At 48.8% G+C, this 20,342-nt stretch overlaps 1 protein-coding gene across 1 annotated transcript; it reads right to left on the bottom strand.

Moving 5' to 3' along the window:
• Positions 1-3,895: 3,895 nt before the first annotated feature.
• On the bottom strand, positions 3,896-17,665 carry LOC145337749 (uncharacterized). Its single transcript, XM_080182589.1, has 2 exons — positions 17,591-17,665; positions 3,896-5,843 (listed from the first exon to the last, which is right to left on the bottom strand). Exon 2 carries the CDS (start codon positions 5,810-5,812, stop codon positions 4,271-4,273), a length of 1,542 nt encoding a protein of 513 aa, XP_080038715.1. The 5' UTR covers positions 5,813-5,843; positions 17,591-17,665; the 3' UTR covers positions 3,896-4,270.
• Between the last annotated feature and the right edge of the window lie 2,677 nt (positions 17,666-20,342).

Below are 20,342 nucleotides of genomic sequence, written 5' to 3'. Positions count from 1 at the left end.
GTTACCCTGATTACATTAACGCTGCAATGAAGTTATTGTGAGAATCCCCCAGTCGCCACACTCCGGCGCCTGTTCGGGTAACAGTGAGGGAGAATTTAGCACGGCCAATGATCATAGATCATAGAAGCCTACAGTGCAGGAAGAGGCCCTTCAGCCCATCGAGTCTGCACCAAACACAATCCCCCCAAGGCCCTACCCCTACATATTATACCCACTGATCCCTCTAACCTACACATCCCTAGACACTAAGGGGCAACTTCTTAGCATAGCCAATCAACCTAACCCGCACGTCTTTGGACTGTGGGAGGAAACTGGAGTACCCGGAGGAAACCCATGCAGACACGAGGAGAATGTGCAAACTTCCACACAGACAGTGACCCGAGCCGGGAATCGAACCCAGGACCCTGGAGCTGTGAAGCAGCAGTGCTAACCCACTGTGCTACTGGAGTACCCGGAGGAAACCCATGTAGACATGAGGAGAATGTGCAAACTTCCACGCAGACAGTGACCCGAGCCGGGAATCGAACCCAGGACCCTGGAACTGTGAAGCAGCAGTGCTAACCCACTGTGCTACTGGAGTACCCGGAGGAAACCCATGCAGACACAAGGAGAACGTGCAAACTTCCACACAGAAGTGACCCGAGCCAGTAATCGAACCCAGGACCCTGGAGCTGTGAAGCAGCAGTGCTAACCCACTGTGCTACTGGAGTACCCGGAGGAAACCCATGCAGACACGAGGAGAACGTGCAAACTTCCACGCAGACAGTGACCCGAGCCAGGAATCGAACCCAGGACCCTGGAGCCGTGAAGCATCAGTGCTAACCCACTGTGCTACCATGCCACCCTAACCCTACGCACCCTAACCAGCACGCCTTTCGGACAGTGGGGGGGGAAACTGGAGGAAATGCTTGTAGATAGGGGCAGAGACTTTGCGCAAACAGTGACCCAAGCCGGGAATCGGGTCCCCGGCGCTGTGAGGCAGCAGTGCTAACCACCGTGCCACCAAAGTATTTCTCTGGCCGTAAAGCGCTTTTGGGGTGTCCTGCAGTCGCTGGAGGGCACTGCGTACGCGGACCGTTGTTTTGCTTTTGCCAGGCTCTCCCACCTTTCCCGACATGTAAAGACACGCCCGCTCAACGTGTGACTTTACGGCCCACCAACTAAGAACCCAGCCAACATCTGGCATCCCGCTTACGTGGCGACTGCCGTCCTCGTCGCCAGTGGAACCGTAAAACAAAGGACTAGTGTTGAATAAAATATTTGCTTTTTATTCATTGAAAAACTAGCACTCAACCACTCGCCCACCCCACCCCCCCCAACACCCATAACCACCCCCCCCACCCCCGAGCAGCCCCTATCCAACCACCCCGCTGTGCTATTTACATTGTCAACTTTTATTAAAAAGCAAAAAGACATCGAATGCTGCAACATCAAAAAGACTTTGTATTTTCTTGAGATTGGTAACAAGATTTTGCGTACACTCCAAGAAGCAATATTTGAAAAGAACTCGGGAAAATATACAGAGAAGCATAATGTACACTTATTTCCCACCCCCCCCGCCGCCTTCACCCGCCACCCCCTCTCCACCCACCGTCTCCCGCCCTCCCCACCTCCCTCCATCTCTTGCTGATCTGAACCCGACGGTCAAAACGAAGGGCGGAAGCAGGCGCGACGGGCCGAGTGGCCTCCTCTTCGATTCCCTCTTGTTTTCTCTGACGTTCCAGCGTGGGTGTTGGTGGGTGGCTGAAGGAGGTCGAACCCACTCTCCCGTCGAGCGTCACTGGCCGCTTCAGGATCGAACCGTCCGAGTGTGGGTCGCAAAGCCCCAGGGCAAGCACGGGTCCACCCAGCCGGGGAACTCTGTCTTCGGGGAGGAGGTTCGCCAGTTCGGGAGGGCGCGCTCGAAACGCGCGGTTGACGAAGACGCCTTGCCAACGGACTTGCGTCTGCCCAACTACGTCTGCAGCAATAATGGTGCGGGTTATCGGCGGGAGAACCCCTCCGTGCGTGTGCGAGTGCGTCCGTCAACGCACTGTTCGGAATTGACGTCGAGCTGCTTTGCTTCTCAAATCTTTGAGGTTCTCCGTTGGGAAATTGGAGCTGGAAAAGTGTATCAGAAAAAGTGGGATCCTGAAACAGTTGGGTTCCTTAACTGAGTTCCAACTTCGACCCATTTAACCTTAAGGCCCAGTAGCCTAGCAACTGAGACACATTGGGGAATAGTTGGTAGGTCACTTCTACCCAAAGGCGCTCAGCTTTCAGACTAGAATGTGACAGTGGGGGCAGACATTGTAATTAGAGAAGAGAGGTGGGGGAAGAGAGTGGACTGACTGCCTCCTGTCAAAGATGAAAGGAAGGTTCGAGATGTGAAGGGATCCCTAGTTTAGCTAAAAATATTGATTAAGTTCGACAGGATGGCTTGTCACTTTATTACAAAATTGAAATTTGCTGGATGCTTTTGTTTTTTTTTTGGCCCTGATTTGATTTCAACCTCTTTGAGATACAGCCCCAGAGCTCGTTGGATTCCGAACAAGGTTGCGTGGGTTTCCTTCAGATGCTCTGGCTTCCTCCCAGCCCCAAAGATGTGCAGGTTAGGTGGATTGGCCATGTTAAATTGCCCCTTAATGTTCAAAGATGTATGGGTTAGATGGATTGGCCATGCCAAATTGCCCCTTAGCACCCAACGATGTGTGGGTTAGGTGGATTGGCCACGCTAAATTGCCCCTTAATGTTCAAAGATGTATGGGTTAGGTGGATTGGCCATGCTAAATTGTCCCTTAGCACCCAACGATGTGTGTGTTAGGTGGATTGGCCATGCTAAATTGCCCCTTAATGTTCAAAGATGTGCGGGTTAGATGGATTGGCCATGCTAAATTGCCCCTTAATGTTCAAAGATGTATGGGTTAGGTGGATTGGCCATGCTAAATTGTCCCTTAGCACCCAACGATGTGTGTGTTAGGTGGATTGGCCATGCTAAATTGCCCCTTTGCACCAAATGATGTGTGTGTTAGGTGGATTGGCCATGCTAAATTGCCCCTTAGTGTCAGGGGGGATTAGCAGGGTAGCACTTTGGGCTTAGGAACCTGGGTGGGGGAATGGTTGTTGGTGCGGGCCAGATGGGCTTAGTGGCCTCCTCCTGTGCCGCAGGGACTCTAGCATTGTAAATCACAGGGTTTGCGAATGGCTCTTGCGATGGCGAACGCCTGATGAAGCCTCCTTCGAGGAGAAATGGTGGAGGGGGGGGGGAGAGAAATTGAGATCACCGGGAGGGGTGAAAATGTCGCTGTGTGTTGGCCTCAGTGCCGTTTTACAGTGTCACCTTGTGGCACTTCCAATCGAAGAAGGACCGACACAAGAGTGTGTTCTCTCGGAGTGGGAGGGATGGGGGAGGGCGGAGGGAGGGGGATTGCGAATCCTAGCGCTGATAACAGAACATCTCACACGCACACGCACACACATATACACATACACACATACATATACAGGTGGCAATGGAAAGGCTTTGCTTGTACAACCATTCACGTTGGACTCAGTTTCTTAAGCATTGATAGCCTCCTGTTAGGAGTTGCCATCTCCTCTGGAAACACCTCCCCGCACCCCCCCCTCCGCCTCTCAATCCTGCCCTTCTTTAAGACCTTGTGGTGCAGCGGAGGAGGCGGGGGGGGGGGGGGCGGCGGTGGGTGGGTGTGGGGTGGTGGTGTTAGCATCCCCGCCTCTGAGCCCAGAAGCTCGGGGTTCGAACCCCGCCCCGGGACTTGAGGAATGTGCGTTCCTAGTGTGCGGCCAAAGGAGCCGAGAGCGTTGACCCCGAAATCCTTCCAACGGAGGGAGAGGGGGTCTTCTGACGTGTCCCCCTGTCAAGCTAAAAGCGAACCACCCCCCCCCTCCCCCCCACCCCAACTACCCAACGGCAGTGGGAACCGTGCGGACGGACCAAACGGCCTCTTCCTTGCACCGTCCCGGGAATCGCTAGCTCCGGAAACAGGGGCGCGTCACGAGATGGAGAGGGTGGCGGAGAGTTTGGTGGGGAAGGGCGGTGTGGGAGAGAGAGAGAGAGAGAGACAGATCTGTTGGATGGGATGCGCGTTTCGAACGCGGTCACCGCGCTCAGGGCGTCCACGTGTCGCCCTGACTCACGCGCCAGAGAGAGAGGGAGGGAGAGAAAGAAAAGAAAAACCTCAATAACTTGGGCACTCAGACAAAACGCAAGGGCGGGGGAAACATAAGAAAGGAAATGGGATCTTTCTCTGTACGTTTCTGTTTGCCTGCTCTACTGGAACACCTCTGGGTGCGCGAGGAGAATCTTCTCAATGTAGTTCTCCAGCTCTTCCTCCGTGTCCTGCGTCTCGTCGTCGTAGTAATCCTTGTCCCGGTAGACGGGGGCGGGCGGATGGTAGTAGTAAGGCCTGTGGCGCCGCTGGTAGGCCCGGGGTCGGATGTAGTTGGGGTAGGCCTCGGGCCTGGGCCGGTACCGGCGGGGCGCGGCGAAGTGGGGCGCGCTGTCGTAGTCCAAGGCGTTGCCGGCTCCCAGCAGGTCTTGGAGCCTCAGGTCGGCCTGGGAATGGTGCCGGGCCTTCTCCAGGCGGTGGCGGGCCGGATAGTTGCTGTTGACCGGGCGGGGGGCCGGGGCCTTGAACCTGTCCCGCGAGCGCCGGTTCTCCGCCGGGTCCTTCCGCTTCTTCTCCACGTCGTTTATGATGTCGATCACATCGTCAGCCGGGAGGTGTAGCTTGCTGGAGATCTCAATCAGCTGGTCGATGGTTTGGGGATCGATGTCCTCCTCCTCCTCCTCCTCGTCCTCCTCCCCCTCCTCCTCCGCCCTCTTCTCCTCGGACGCGCTCTCCTCCGAGCTCCTGCCGCCGCCGCCCACCCTGACCTTGCCCGCCGCCGCCTCCTCGTCCCCCTCCTCCCCCTCCCCCTCCTCCTCCTCGCTGGCCTCCCCCCTCAGCAGGTACTGCAGCAGCAGGTCGGAGGCCCGGTCCGCCGCTTTCCGCTGCCCGGCCTTCTTCCTGCCCCCTTCCCGGGCCTCCCGGTCCTCGCCCCGGTACTTCGCCCAGCCCCGGGCGCCGTCCTCCTCGGCGTAGTTGGCGTACTTCTCCTTCCGGCCCACCAGCTCCTCCAGGGCGTCCAGGTCCCTCAGGACGTCGTTCTCGGCCGGCTCGGCCTGCCGCTGGGCGGCGCCGGGCCTCCCCCTTTTGCTGTATTTCTCGATGCCCTCCAGCACGGCCTCCAGCCGGTCGATGCCCTGGGGAGTCAAGGTGCCGCCTCCGTCTCCCTCCTCCCTCCACTCCGACTCTTCGCCCCCCCGGGCGGGCGAGCTCCTCTGAGTCTTCCCCACCCCGGCCTCACTCTTCACGTCTTCTGCCAGGTCCTGCCCCTGGGCCAGCTCGCGGTCGGAGGAGGGGGCCGCCGCCTCGGCCCGCCACCTCGGCTGCACCTCCTCCTCCTCCTCGCCCTCCCCCTCCCCGCCGGCGGGTTTGTCCTCGTCGACCTTCAGGGCCTGCAGCAGGATGGCCGCCAGGGTCTTGGCGTCCACGTCCGCGAAGATCTCCTCGTCGTACGCGAGGCCGGAGGGGGCCGCTCTGACCTGGTGGCCCTTGGCCGCCTCCGCCTCGCCCCCGGCCGTCTCCCCGTCTCCCGGGAACGCCCCCGGGTCCTGGCCGCGCGCCGCCCGCTCGCTTTCTTTCGGGTTGGCCGGGTGGGAGCGTTCGCCGTTCTCCCCCTGGGTAAGGGGCACGGCGCCACTGAGAGACAGGCAGGCGAGAGTCGCGACAAGCAGTGAGAGGGCCTCCGACTGACTTGCCCAAAACATCTTTGTGGGGCACAGGAGGAGACGAGGAAAGCTGCAGATGCGAAACAAAACACAAAGAGAAAACTTCAGACGGATTTCCAACACCAATTAGTCGTAGAGTCATAGAGATTTACAGCATGGAATCAGGCCCTTCGGCCCAACTTGTCCATTCTGCCTTTTTTTTAAGCCCCTGAGCTAATCCCAATTGCCCGTGTTTGGCCCACATCCCTCTATACCCATCGTACCCATGTAACTGCCCGCACGTTTTTTCAAAGACAAAATTGTACCCGCCTCTATTACTACCTCTGGCAGCTTGTTCCAGACATTCACCACCCTCTGTGTGAAAAGATTGCCCCTCTGGATACTTCTGTATCTCTCCCCTCTCACCTTAAACCTCTGCCCTCTAGTTTTAGACTCCCCTACCTTTGGGAAAAGATATTGACTATCTAGCTGATCTGTGCCCCTCGTTATTTTATAGACCTCTATAAGAGCCTCCTACGCTCCAGAGAAAAAAGTCCCAGTCTATCCAGCCTCTCCTTATAACTCAAACCATCAAGTCCCAGTAGCATCCTAGTAAATCCCTTCCGTACTCTGCGTGTGTTAGATGTGTTGGCCATGCTAAATTAACTTCGCAATGAAGACTCAGGAAGTCATAGAGGTTTACAGCACGGAAACAGGCCCTTCGGCCCAACTTGTCCATTCTGCCTTTTTTAAAAACCCCTCAGCTAGTCCCAATTGCCCGCATTTGGCCCATATCCCTCTATACCCATCGTACCCATGTAACTGTCGAAATGCTTTTCAAAAGACAAAATTGTACCCACCTCTACTGCTACCTCTGGCAGCTCGTTCCAGACACTCACCACCCTCTGTGTGAAAAAAATTGCCCCTCTGGACCCTTTTGTATCTCTCCCCTCTCACCTTAAACCTCTGCCCTCTAGTTTTAGACTCCCCTACCTTTGGGAAAAGATATTGACTATCTAGCTGATCTGTGACCCTCATTATTTTATAGATCTCTATAAGATCACCTCCTACACTCTAGAGAAAAATGTCCCAGTTTATCCAGCCTCTCCTTATAACTCAATCCATCAAGCCCCAGTAACATCCTAGTAAATCATTTTTGCACCCTTTCTAGTTTAGTTTAATATCTTCTGAAGTGAATAATCTACAGCCCATGTCATCAATTTTCACATATGAGAGACTTCTTTCAACCCTGGACTGTGATTTTTCAGAATATCATAGAATCATAGAATCCCTACAGTGCACAAGAGGCCACTCAGCCCATCGAGCATGCACCGACTCTTTGACAGAGCATCTTACCCAGGCCCTACCCCAGTAAAGCCACACATTTCCCACAGCTGACCCACCTAACCTACACATCTTCGAATTCTGAGAGGCAATTTAGCATGGCCAATCCACCAAACCTCAACATCTTTTGGCACCGAGGGGCAATTTAGTGTGGCCAACCCATCTAACCGACTCATCTTTGGGCACTAAGGGGCAATTTAGCATGGCCAATCCACCTAACCCGCACATCTTTGGACACTAAGGGGCAATTTAGTATGGCCAATCCACCTAACCCGCACATCTTTGGACACTAAGGGGCAATTTAGCATGGCCAATCCACCTAACCCGCACATCTTTGGACACTAAGGGGCAATTTAGTATGGCCAATCCACCTAACCCGCACATCTTTGGACACTAAGGGGCAATTTAGCATGGCCAATCCACCTAACCTGCACATCTTTGGATGCCATGGGGCAATTTAGCATGGCCAATCCACTGAACCTGCACATCTTTGGATGCCATTGGGCAATTTAGCATGGCCAATCCACCTAACTCGCACATCTTTGGACACTAAGGGGCAATTTAGCATGGCCAATCCACCTAACCTGCGCATCTTTGGACTCTAAGATGCAATTTAGCATGGCCAATTCACCAAACCTACATATCTTTGGACACTAAGGGACAATTTAGTATGGCCAATCCACCTAACCTGCACATGTTTGGACACTAAGAGGCCATGTTCTGCACACCTTTGGGCACTAAGATGCAATTTAGCATGGCCAATCCACCTAACCTGCACATCTTTGGACACTAAGATGCAATTTGGCATGGCCAATTCACCAAACCTACATATCTTTGGACACTAAGGGGCAATTTAGCATGGCCAATCCACCTAACCTGCACATCTTTGGACACTAAGATGCAATTTAGCATGGCCAATCCACCTAACCTGCACATCTTTGGACACTAACATGCAATTTAGCATGGCCAATCCACCCTAACCCGCACATCTTTGGAGGATGGCAGGAAACCACAGCACGTGGAGGAAACTCCTTGTCTTCACCCAGGCCGGGAATCAAGCCCGGGTCCCTGGCGCTGTGAGGCAGCAGTGCTAACCACTGTGCCTTTTATTGTATGTCCTGCATTTTTTTTTCCAATTATGAATTGTTTCTTAAATATTCATTCATGGGATGTGGATAGGCCAACATTTATTGCCCACCCTTAGTTGTCTTTCAACTGAGTGGCTCACTAGGGCCATTCTAGAGGGCTATTTAAGAGCACATTGCTGTGGCTCTGGACTCACATGTAGGCCAGAATGGGTAAGGATGGCAGGTTTCCTTCCTCGGTGGGCACTAGTGAACCAGATGGGTTTTCCCGACAATGGTTTCATGGTCACCGTTAGACTTTTCATTCCAGGTTTTTAAATTCAATTTTAATTTCACCATCTGCTGTGGTGGGATTCGAAGCAAAGTGCCTCTTGGAATAGTCCAGTAATAATACCATCACACCGTTGCTTCCCTCATGTTTATGCCGTTTGTGTGGAGTTTGCACATTTTCCCCATGTCTGCGTGGGTTTTCCCCGGGTGCTCCAGTTTCCTCCCACTGTCCAAAGATGCATGGGTTAGATGGATTGGCCATGCTAAATTGTCCCTTAGTGTCCAAAGATGTATATTAGGTGGATTGGCCATGCTAAATTGCCTCTTAGTGTCCAAAGATGTGTAGGTTAGGGGGATTGGCCATGTTAAATTGCCCCTTAGTGTCCAAAGATGTGCAGGTTAGTTGGATTGGCCATGCTAAATTGCCCCTTAGTGTCCAAAGATGTGCAGGTTAGGTGGATTGGCCATGCTAAATTGCCCCTTAGTGTCCAAAGATGTTCAGGTTAGGTGGATTGGCCATACTAAATTGCCCCTTAGTGTCCAAAGATGTGCAGGTTAGGTGGATTGGCCATGCTAAATTGCCCCTTAGTGTCCAAAGATGTGTAGGTTAGGTGGATTGGCCATGTTAAATTGTCCCTTAGTGTCCAAAGATGTGTAGGTTAGGTGGATTGGCCATGCTAAATTGCCCCTTAGTGTCCAAAGATGTGCAGGTTAGGTGGATTGGCCATGCTAAATTGTCCCTTAGTGTCCAAAAATGTGTAGATTAGGTGGATTGGCCATGCTAAATTGTCCCTTAGTGTCCAAAAATGTGTAGATTAGGTGGATTGGCCATGCTAAGTTGCCTCTTAGTGTCCAAAAATGTGTAGATTAGGTGGATTGGCCATGCTAAATTGTCCCTTAGTATAAAGATGCTTAGGTTAGGTGGATTGGCCATGCTAAATTGCCCTTTGGTGTCCAAAAATGTGCAGGTTAGGTGGATTGGCCATGCTAAATTGTCCCTAATGTCAGGGGGATTAGCACAGTAAATATGTGGGGTTACGGGAATAGGGCTTGGGTGGGTTGGTTGTCGGTGCAGAGTTGACGGGCTGAATGGCCTCTTTCTGCACTGTAGGGATCCTATGATTCTACTTACACGTCAACATGATGACACTGAGGCACCCCAGCTCACTGCTCTTCCTCAGTGTCCCATAACACAGAGGCACGGCGGCACAGCAGGTTAGCACTGCTGCCTCACAGCGCCAGGGACCCGGGTTCGATTCCCGGCTCGGGTCACCGTCTGTGTGGAGTCTGCACATTCTCCCCGTGTCTGCGTGGGTTTCCTCCGGGTGCTCCGGTTTCCTCCCACAGTCCGAAAGGTGCGCTGGTTAGGGGTGCATTGGCCGTGCTAAATTCTCCCTCGGTGTTACCCGAACAGGGTGGCGACTGGGGTGATTTTCACAGTAACTTCATTGCAGCGTTAATGTAAGCCGAGTTGTGACACTAATCAATAAACCCTCAAAGGTAGGGCAACCAATCTGACAATACCACCCCCCCCCCACCCGTCGCACATTTAAACTGACTTAACGGGTAACATGTTCAACTTTAACAGTACTCCCCTTTACCCCGTGTTCGCCCACCCAGGCTCAATGTGACGCACTCCATGAAAGCCTGTTTCAGGCGCTCCAGCTAGTGAGGAGGTCAGTGCCGAGCGTCTGGCGGCTCTCTGCTGGAGATCGGTGGGTTGGGGAAGGGGGAGTCCGCTGCCACTCTGTCTGAGATCAGTGGAGGGGAAGGGGGATCCACTCACTCTGCCCAAGATTAGTGAGGGGATAAGGGGGTGACCGCTGCCACTCTGCCTGAGATCAGTGAGAGGGACGGAGGGAGGATCTGCTGCCACTCTGCCTGAGATCAGTGAGAGGGACGGAGGGAGGATCTGCTGCCACTCTGCCTGAGATCAGTGGAGGGGGGAAGCGGGGGGGGTCTGCTGCCACTCTGCCTGGGATCAGTGAGGGGGAAAGGGGGGGGGGTCCGCTGCCACTCTGCCTGAGATCAGTGAGGGGGAAAGGGGGGGGGTCCGCTGCCACTCTAGCTGAGATCAGTGAGGGGGCAAGGGGGGATTTGCTGCCACTCTGCCTGGGATCAGTGAGGGGGAAAGGGGGGGGGGGGTCCGCTGCCACTCTGCCTGGGATCAGTGAGGGGGGAAGGGGGGGGATTTGCTGCCACTCTACCTGAGATCAGTGAAGGGGAAGGGGGGGGTCTGCTGCCACGCTGCCTGGGATCAGTGGAGGGGGGAAGCGGTGGGGGGGTCTGCTGCCACTCTAGCTGAGATCAGTGAGGGGGATGGGGTGGGGGTCTGCTGCCACTCTGCCTGAGATTGGTGAAGGGGAAGGGGGGGGGTCCGCTGCCATTCTGCCTGAGATTGGTGAGGGGGTAGGGGCGGGTCCACTGCCACTCTGCCTGAGATCAGTGAAGGGGAAGGGGGGGGGTCCGCTGCCACTCTGCCTGAGATCAGTGAGGGGGGAAGGGGGGGCATTTGCTGCCACTCTGCCCGAGATCAGTGAGGGGGAGAGGGGGAACGGGCCGTGATCGACCTGGGGGTGGGAGGATAAGGGGGCCAGTACTGTTATGGGGGGGGCGGGGTGAGGCAATGTCTGTGCGGGTCAGGGGGAGACATTATGCGGCCTGGGAGGGAAGTGGCAGGGGAGCAACATTCTATCTATTTTTGTTTGCGCGTGTGCAATTGCAACCCCCAATCTGAGCTGCAGGATTTTGGGCGTGTTAAGCCCTGCCCACAGGCTTGTGCAGGGCGATTCGAAATCGCTGGTATTTTTTCAGGCAGAATGCGAATGGAGGGGTGGGGGGGGGTGCCTGAGACTGGGTCTAAAAGTCAGATCTGAAACAGTCCCAGTTTCGAGTCGGCCCAGTACAAAATGGTGAACGAGGACCCAAACATCGGAACAGACGGAGAGAGGGGGAGCGAGAGGCAGACAGAGACAGTGAGAGAGTGCAAAAATCAGTCAGACCAAAATCAGCTAGACAGACAGAGATAGACAGACAGACAGACACAGACCGTCTGTAGGACAATGCAGATCTGCAGACGGAGAGAGTGAGCGAGAGAAAAATGGAGTGATAGAGACAGGATTGGAAGAGATCAGAGAGAGAGAGGCTGAATGCTAAGTACAGAGACAAGCAGAAATAGAAACAGAGGCATCTGATTAAGTTTATTTATTCGTCACAGGTAAAGGCTCGCATTAACACTGCAATGGAGTTACTGCGAAATTCCACTAGTTGCCACACTGTTTGGGTCAATGCACCCCAACCAGCGTGCCTTTCAGATGGTGGGAAGAAAGCGGAATACCCAGGGGAAACCCACTCGGACACTGGGAGAACGTGCAGACTCCACGCAGACAGTGACCCGAGCCGGGCATCGAACCGGGGACCCTGCTATTGTGAGGCAGCAGCGCGAGCCACTGTGCCACCCATTTTGATAGAGTAGGGAGAGGAACAAAGGTGCAAAGAGTAGATACTGGAAGCAGTTAAATGGACCAAGGAGACAAGAGAAGGAAATAAGAATCAGATCAGAATAAGATAGAGACTGAGAGTGTGGGGGCACGGAGATAGGATAATGTCAGGATGGGAAGTGGGGCAACAGGCAGGTTAGCAGGCATTTACAATAATGCACACTTCCCAGTATTCAAAGTCATTCACATCTCCTCTACCCTCTCGGGATTATGTCTCTACCTTTCTCATGCGGAGCCCCTCTCTCGGATTCTGACTGTGCGCCTGATGCTGCTACCTGTCTGTCGCTGCAGCTTTGTTCCTGTCTCTCGCAGTCTCTCTCCTTCTCTCCTTGTCTTCCTCCTGCAGATCCTGTTTTTTCTTCCTCTGTGTGTGTGTGCATTTGTATGTGTGCATGTGTGTTTATGCGTGTGTGTGTATGTGTGCATGTGTGTTTATGTGCGTGTGTCCCTGTGTAAAATGTGTGTCTATCTCTATGTGTTTGTACATACATCTCTTTACATGTGTGCCCATACACACATCTCTTGATATGTGTTTCTGTACATATATCTCTATATGTACATACTTCTCTCTCTATGTGTGTCTGTACATATATCTCTATATGTTTGTCTGTACATACATCCAAATGTGTGCTTGTACATACATCTCCATCTATGCGTGTCTGTACATGCATGTCTCTACATGTATGTCTGTACATACATCTCTCTCTGTGTCTGTACACACATGTCTCTACATGTTAGACTGTACATACATTTCTCTCTATGTTGTGTCTGTACATACATGTCTCTCTATGTGTGTCTGTACATACGTCTCTATATGTTTGTCATTACATACATGTCTCTATATGTGTGTCTGTACATACATGTCTCTGTATGTGTGTCTGTCCATACATCTCTCTCTATGTGTGTCTGTACATACATCTCTCTCTATGTGTGTCTGTACATACATCTCTCTCTATGTGTGTCTGTACATACATCTCTCTCTATGCGTGTCTTTACATACATCTCTGTATGTTTGTCTCCACATACATGTCTCTATATGTGTGTCTGTACATACATCTCTCTCTATGTGTGCCTGTACATATATTTCTCTCTATGTGTGCCTATACGTACATCTCTCTCTATGTGTGTCTGTACATACATCTCTATATGTTTGTCTTTACATACATGTCTCTCTACGTGTGTCTGTACATACATCTCTCTCTATGTGTGTCTGTACATACATCTCTATATGTTTGTCTTTACATACATGTCTCTATATGTGTGTCTGTACATACATCTCTCTTGTGTGTACGTACATTTCTCTCTTTATGTGTGCCTGTACATACATCACTCTATACATCTGTCTCCACATACACCTCTCTCTATGTGTGTCAGTACACATATCTCTCTAGATGTTTGTCTCTACATACATGTCTCTCTATGTGAGCCTGTACATACATTTTTGTGTGTGTGTGTGTGCGTGTGTGTGTGCGCGTGTGTGTGTGCGTGTGTGTGTGTGTCTCTCTCTCTCCCTCTTTGTGCTTCTCTAATCCACAACTAAATTCTGAGTGTACAGCTCCAATAGACGTCAATGCAGCCATCAGAATACCACTGCACAGCGGATGTGAGTTATACTGGCATGTAGCTGCTGAATGTGAATATAGGCACGCAAAAATCTTCCCTGTTGGAGATGGACAGCTTTCTGAAAGTACATCTCCTTTCCCCCATACCACCGCCCCCCCCTCCCCAGAGAGGAGGAAGCAGCAATCTTAATCTGAAGCGTGAGATACATTCTAAAGGGCAAATTTGAGTTCTCCTACGTGGCGGGCAAAGATGTAAGCTCCGAGTCACTGTTGCCATGGTAACCAAGTCCCTGAAGACACTGCCCATGCCTGCAGTCTCTTGGTTGCCACAGCAACTCCGGGGATGAGTCCCCCCCCCCCCGATGGGCAGTCAGTGACAGGAGACGACAGTTCCAAAGCACAGAGCAGTGAGCAAGGTTGCTCCTCCTCCCTCAGCCTCGAGGTGTCCTCCTGTCCGAGAGGCTGGACCTCTTAAGCCGTGCCGAGGGGACAGCTGAGGGGTGCCAGTGTGGCTGGGTCAGGAGCTATTGTCTATATTCATGACGCAACCCACACAACGCTCCCTCCCTCAGTGGTCCTGCGTCAGTCCCATTCACTTTCCAACCCGCTGGCTGTACACAGGGGGATAAGGATCCTCTCTGTATTGGGAATCGGGGAATCCAGATGGCTGTGTGTCAATGCAACTTGTCTAACACAAGCATGACAATGTTTGCGTGTTTCCTTAATATATTTGAGTGTCTATGACTATTTATTTATCTATCCATCTATCTCTCCATGTCAATCACTATCTTTATTTCTCTCTCTCTTTCTCAGTCTGTCTGTCTATCAGTCAATCAATCAATCTGTCTATCTATCTCTATCTCTCACTATCTCTATCTATCTGTCTATCTATCTATCGATGTTTCTATCTGTATAATGGATTATCTTTCACTATTTCTCTATCTCTTTCTCTACCTACCTCTAACTACAATTATCTATCTATCTATCTATCTATCTATCTATCGATGTTTCTATCTGTATAATGGATTATCTTTCACTTTCTCTCTACCTCTTTCTCTACCTACCTCTAACTACAATTATCTATCACTATCTATCTATCTGTCTGTCTATCTATCTGTCTATCTATCTGTCTGTCTATCTATCTATCTGTCTATCTATCTATCAACGTTTCTATCTGTATAATGGATTATCTTTCACTTTCTCTCTACCTCTTTTTCTACCTACCTCTAACTACAATTATCTATCACTATCTATCTATCTATCTATCTATCTATCTATCGATGTTTCTATCTGTATAATGGATTATCTTTCACTATTTCTCTATCTCTTTTTCTACCTACCTCTAACTACAATTATCTATCACTATCTATCGATCTATCTATCTATCTATCTATCTGTCTATCTATCTATCGCGTTTCTATCTGTATAATGGATTATCTTTCACTATCTCTCTGTCTCTTTCTCTACCTACCTCGAACTACAATTATCTATCTATCTATCTATCTATCTATCTATCTATCTATCTATCTATCTATCTATCCACCTCTCTATCTATCTGTCTATATATCGATGTTTCTATCTGTATAATGGATTATCTTTCACTTTCTCTCTACCTCTTTTTCTACCTACCTCTAACTACAATTATCCATCACTATCTATCGATCTATCTCTCTATCTATCTGTCTATCTATCTATCATGCTTCTATCTGTATAATGGATTATCTTTCACTATCTCTCTATCTCTTTCTCTACCTACCTCTAACTACAATTATCTATCACTATCTATCTATCTATCTATCTATCTATCTATCTATCTATCTATCTATCTATCTATCGTGTTTCTATCTGTATAATGGATTATCTTTCACTATCTCTCTATCTCTTTTTCTACCTACCTCTAACTACAATTATCTATCTATCTATCTATCTATCTATCTATCTATCTATCTATCTATCTATCTCTCTATCTATCTGTCTATCTATCTATCTATCTATCTATCTATCTATCTATCTATCGACGTTTCTATCTGTATAATGGATTATCTTTCACTATTTCTCTATCTCTTTCTCTACCTACCTCTAACTACAATTATCTATCACTATCTATCTATCTATCTATCTATCGATGTTTCTATCTGTATAATGGATTATCTTTCACTATTTCTCTATCTCTTTTTCTACCTACCTCTAACTACAATTATCTATCACTATCTATCTATCTATACCTGTCTATCTGTGTCTATCTGTTTCCCTATCTGTCTATCTATAAACCTGTCTACCTATCAGTCTGTATCTTGAATCTGTTTACCTCTCCGCCTATCTGTCTGTCTGCCTCTCTGCCTGCCTGTCTATCTGTGAATGTGTGTGGTCGAGTTCCAGACACCTTCCCTATCGAAAGGAACAAAACACCATTGCGTGTATGGGCTCAGGCTTCAATGGAAAGGCTATCCCGGGAGTGGGAAATTCCATCCGAGCTGCCGCCAGGGACTGGCGACATCTCACAGCGTGCTCTCCAGCTGGAATGTGACCGTCCATCCCCTCCCGATTCACAGAGCCCCATTGACTGATAGCTTAGGCTCCGGAGCTTAGTATCATTCATTCCCTGGATTGTCGCCTGCATTGTGAGACAACTGACTTGTTAGTGAGTCTTAGAGGCTGAACGGGTGGAGAGCTCTCCATCTGTGGAACATAGCTATGCAAAGACGATAAAATACGTGGATTATAAAATATGCATTGACAGATAAGGAAAAGGCATGAAAACATATTGTCTGTATACACACACACACACACACACACAGAGCATAAGATTCTGCACTGTAAAGATTCTATGATTATATATACACTCTGGATTGTAGGGATTCTATATACACTGCACTGTAGGGATACTATTATAAATAAATAGATATATACTGCACTGTAGAAATTCTATGATTTTTTCACACACACTGCACTGAAGGGAATCTATTACACTTATGTACAAACTGCATTGTAGATCGTCTATTATATGTATATATACACATTACACCGTAGGGATTTTATTTTATATATACACACTGCACTATAGGGATTCTAATATTCTAATTATACACACACACACACACACACACACTCACACACACTGCACTGTACGGAATCTATTATATATATATACAGACACACACTGTCGGGATTCTATTTTATATATATATATATAAATACACACACACACTGCACTGTAGGGATTCTATTTTATATATATATGTATACATACACACACACACACTGCACTGTAGGGATTCTATTTTATATATATATGTATACACACACGCACACACTGCACTGTAGGGATTCTATTTTATATATATATACATAACACACACACACACACATGCACAGTCGGGATTCTATTTTATATATATGTATATACATACACACACACTACACTGTAGGGATTCTATTTTATATATATATATATATACATACACACACACACTGCACTGTAGGGATTCTATTATATATATATATACACATACATACACACACTGCACTGTAGGGATTCTATGCTTTATACACACACACACACATACACACACACTGCAGTCTATGGATTCTAATGTATAAATATAGATAGATAGATAGATAGAGATATACACTGTGCTGTCGTGATTTTAATATTCTAATTCAATGATTATATTTTTACACACATGCACTGCACTGTAGAGTTTCTATTATATGTATTATATACATATATATATACACTACACTGTAGGGGTTCTACGATTTTAGAAATATCTAGATAGATAGATAACATGTATTAAATATTGCACACATCATTTACTGAGTTTCCGACTAGGATACAGCAGAATGCCTTTACAAGCAGTCAATGTTGGTGCCCAAATAGGATGTTTTCTTTGTTTCGGGTGTTAAATATGTTTTCTCCCCTCCACCCCCCACCCCCCAGCCGTCCCCCTCCACCCCTTCCCCCCCAACTCCCACGCCAGCCCCCACCACTCCCCCAGGTTAGCCCTCGATCTTGCATCGACCTAATTGTCGGCTGGACGCGCCTTTCCTTTACCTTCGGCATCTCCTTTGTCTTACCTGGGGAGGTTTGCGGCAGGAGGCTCTGGAACTGGAACTCCCAACACAAGAGGCTGGCTGGATCGGCGGCTCTGGGTTTCAGCACCGCGGACAGCGCCCGCCGCTTTTATACCTTGGAGGGGAGCTGGTCCTGTCCTTACCCCGCCCCCCCCCCCCCTCCCTTGCCCACAACCACCACCCTCCACGCCTCCCCCCCCCCACCCCGGCTCCCCCGCCCCCCTCCAGTGCCTCAAAGCCCCGCCTGACCATGACGCTACCTCCCATTGACGTCATTCATTCATTCATTTCCCCAACCCGCAACCCAAAAATCCATGAATGAAATTTTTTTCTCTCTCTCTCTCCCTGCTCATTCATTGAAGGAAGAGAGGGGGAGGAGGGAGGGGACGTGCAGAAAAAAGATTCAAATCTGCCATTGAGGCTATTTCTTATGCAGATACAGACACAAACACACACTTTTTGTGTGTGTGTGTTTGTGTCTGTATCTGCATAAGAAATAGCCTCAAAAAATAGCCACAAGGAAGTGTGTGTGTGTGTGTGTGTGTGTGTGTGTGGCGGGGGGGGAGGGGAACAAATAAATTAGTAAGGTTGGCAACTAAACATCATTACACACTGCGGCTAGAGAAAAAGGGAGAGAGAGAGAATGTGTGATGTGGACTCTGGTAAGCTATTTGTCAAAAAGACGTTTCTAGAAGCCTAGCAAAAGGGTTTGGAGATGATTTCATTGGCAGCGGGGAGGAGGAGGGGGAGGGGGAGGAATTCAGAATTTGGATCAACACATTAAAGAGAAAAAGGAAGCGAATAGATAGGAAAACAACCGGAGCACGGCACTAAGTAATAGGCTTGCATATCAGAATGACGCTTTACGAAGAAAAAATCTAATGTGCAAACAAGTAAATACCGTGTGAGGAGGCCATGTAGAGCCTCCAAAGTGGCCGCATACGACATGTGAGATTAGCATTGTGAATTCCCTAGGCAGGCAAAATGAGGATTCCATCTCTCTCTCTGTCTACACTGAAACGATAAATGAATATTACAGGTAATCCTTTTCTTTGTAATCTGTAGGCAAGATATAATCCATCACTTCACATCTGGCCAGACGGCAGAAATCCCAGGGGGCTTCTATTTATTGACAGATATCGGCTTCAGAGAGTTTTATACATATCAAGTATATATCAATTTTATTGACTGCAATACCTTTCTGTATCTCGAATTATCTTTTCCCCCCATCTCTTTCACTATCTGTCTTTCCCTACCTCAATTTATCTTTATCTATATTAATCTTCCTCTCTCTCTCTTTCTGTCTCTCTTTTTATCTACGTATCTTTCTCTCTCTCTACCTATCTATTTATCTATCTGTTCTCTTTTTCTGCCTCTCTTTCTCTCTCTATCTATCCATCTCTCTTCCTCTCTCTCTCTATCTATCTATCTCTCTCTCTCTCTCTTTTTCTCTCTTTCTGTCTCTCTTTCTCTCTCTCTCTACCTATCCACCTCTCTTTCTCTCTATCTCTCTCTCTCTTTGTCTCTATCTATCTATCTATCTATCTATCTATCTATCTATCTATCTATCTATCTATCTATCTCTCTTTCTCTCTTTCTTTCTTTCTGCCTCTTTCTCTCTCTGTATATCCATCTCTCCTCTCTCTATCCCTCTCTCCATCTTTGTCTCTATCTATCTATCTATCTCTCTGTCTTTCTCTCTTTCTGTCTCTTTCTCTCTCTCTCCATCTATCCATCTCGCTTTCTCTCTCCATCTATCTCTCTCTCTCTCTTTGTCTCTATCTCTCTCTCTCTTTCTGTCTTTCTGCCTCTCTTTCTCTGTCTATCTATCCATCTCTCCTCCTCTCCCTCTCTCTTTTTGTTTCTATCTATATATATCTCTTTCTCTCTTTCTGTCTCTCTTTCTCTCTCTCTCTATCCATCCATCTCTCTTTATCTCTCTCTCTCTTTGTCTCTATCGATCTGTCTTTGTCTCTTTCCGTCTCTCTTTCTCTCTCTCTCTATCAATCCATCTCTTCTTCTCTCTCTATCTCTCTCTTTCTCTCTTAGTCTCTATCTATCTATCTTTCTATCAGTCTATCTCTGATAATCTATATGTCTGGACACTGAGTTTATGTTTATGATTTCCTGAGTCAGTCCGGGGGTGGGGGTTGGGGTGGGGGGGGGGCGGCATGTGAGTGATGTCAATGTCTAGATTGTTGACTCAGTTTTGCTCTCCACTAGGAATGTTGCTGCTATGAAGAGAAGAATTCTCACCATAAACACACTCACTAATGGCCTCCCCTTGCAATAAGGTGCTGGTTTTAAATTTTGTTTCACATCAATCCCATGCCCTGACTCTGCCTCCTACTCACATTTGGTGGGCGAATTCTGGACACGGTGGGATACAACTGTACTGGATACATCTCTGGACAAAAGAGGTAATTAAAACCCATTTCCTCTGAGATAATGTCAGCAGATCCAGCCCTTGTGACCAAGCAGTCTCATGGGCAGCAAGATCCAGCCATTTACTGAAATAGAAGCAATTTACTGCAGGAATTTGAAGCAAAAACAGAAAATGATGGAAAATCTCAGTAGGTTTGACAGTATCTGTGGAGGGAGAACAGAGCCAATGTTTTGAGTTGGGGTGACTGTGCATCAGAGCTTTCACATAATACTCTTTAGTTTCAGCACCATGAATCCTAATTCATTTATGGACCTTCCAGCACCATTATATAGTACGGTGCCTTTATATAGTGCAGAAGAAGGCCAATTT

Source organism: Carcharhinus amblyrhynchos, unplaced genomic scaffold, assembly GCF_965287045.1.
Source record: "Carcharhinus amblyrhynchos unplaced genomic scaffold, sCarAmb.v2.hapA scaffold_69, whole genome shotgun sequence".
In the NCBI taxonomy this organism is placed as follows: Eukaryota; Metazoa; Chordata; class Chondrichthyes; order Carcharhiniformes; family Carcharhinidae; genus Carcharhinus; species Carcharhinus amblyrhynchos.
Note: the sequence above shows the minus strand (reverse complement) of the source record. Positions and strands in the feature narration are given on the sequence as shown.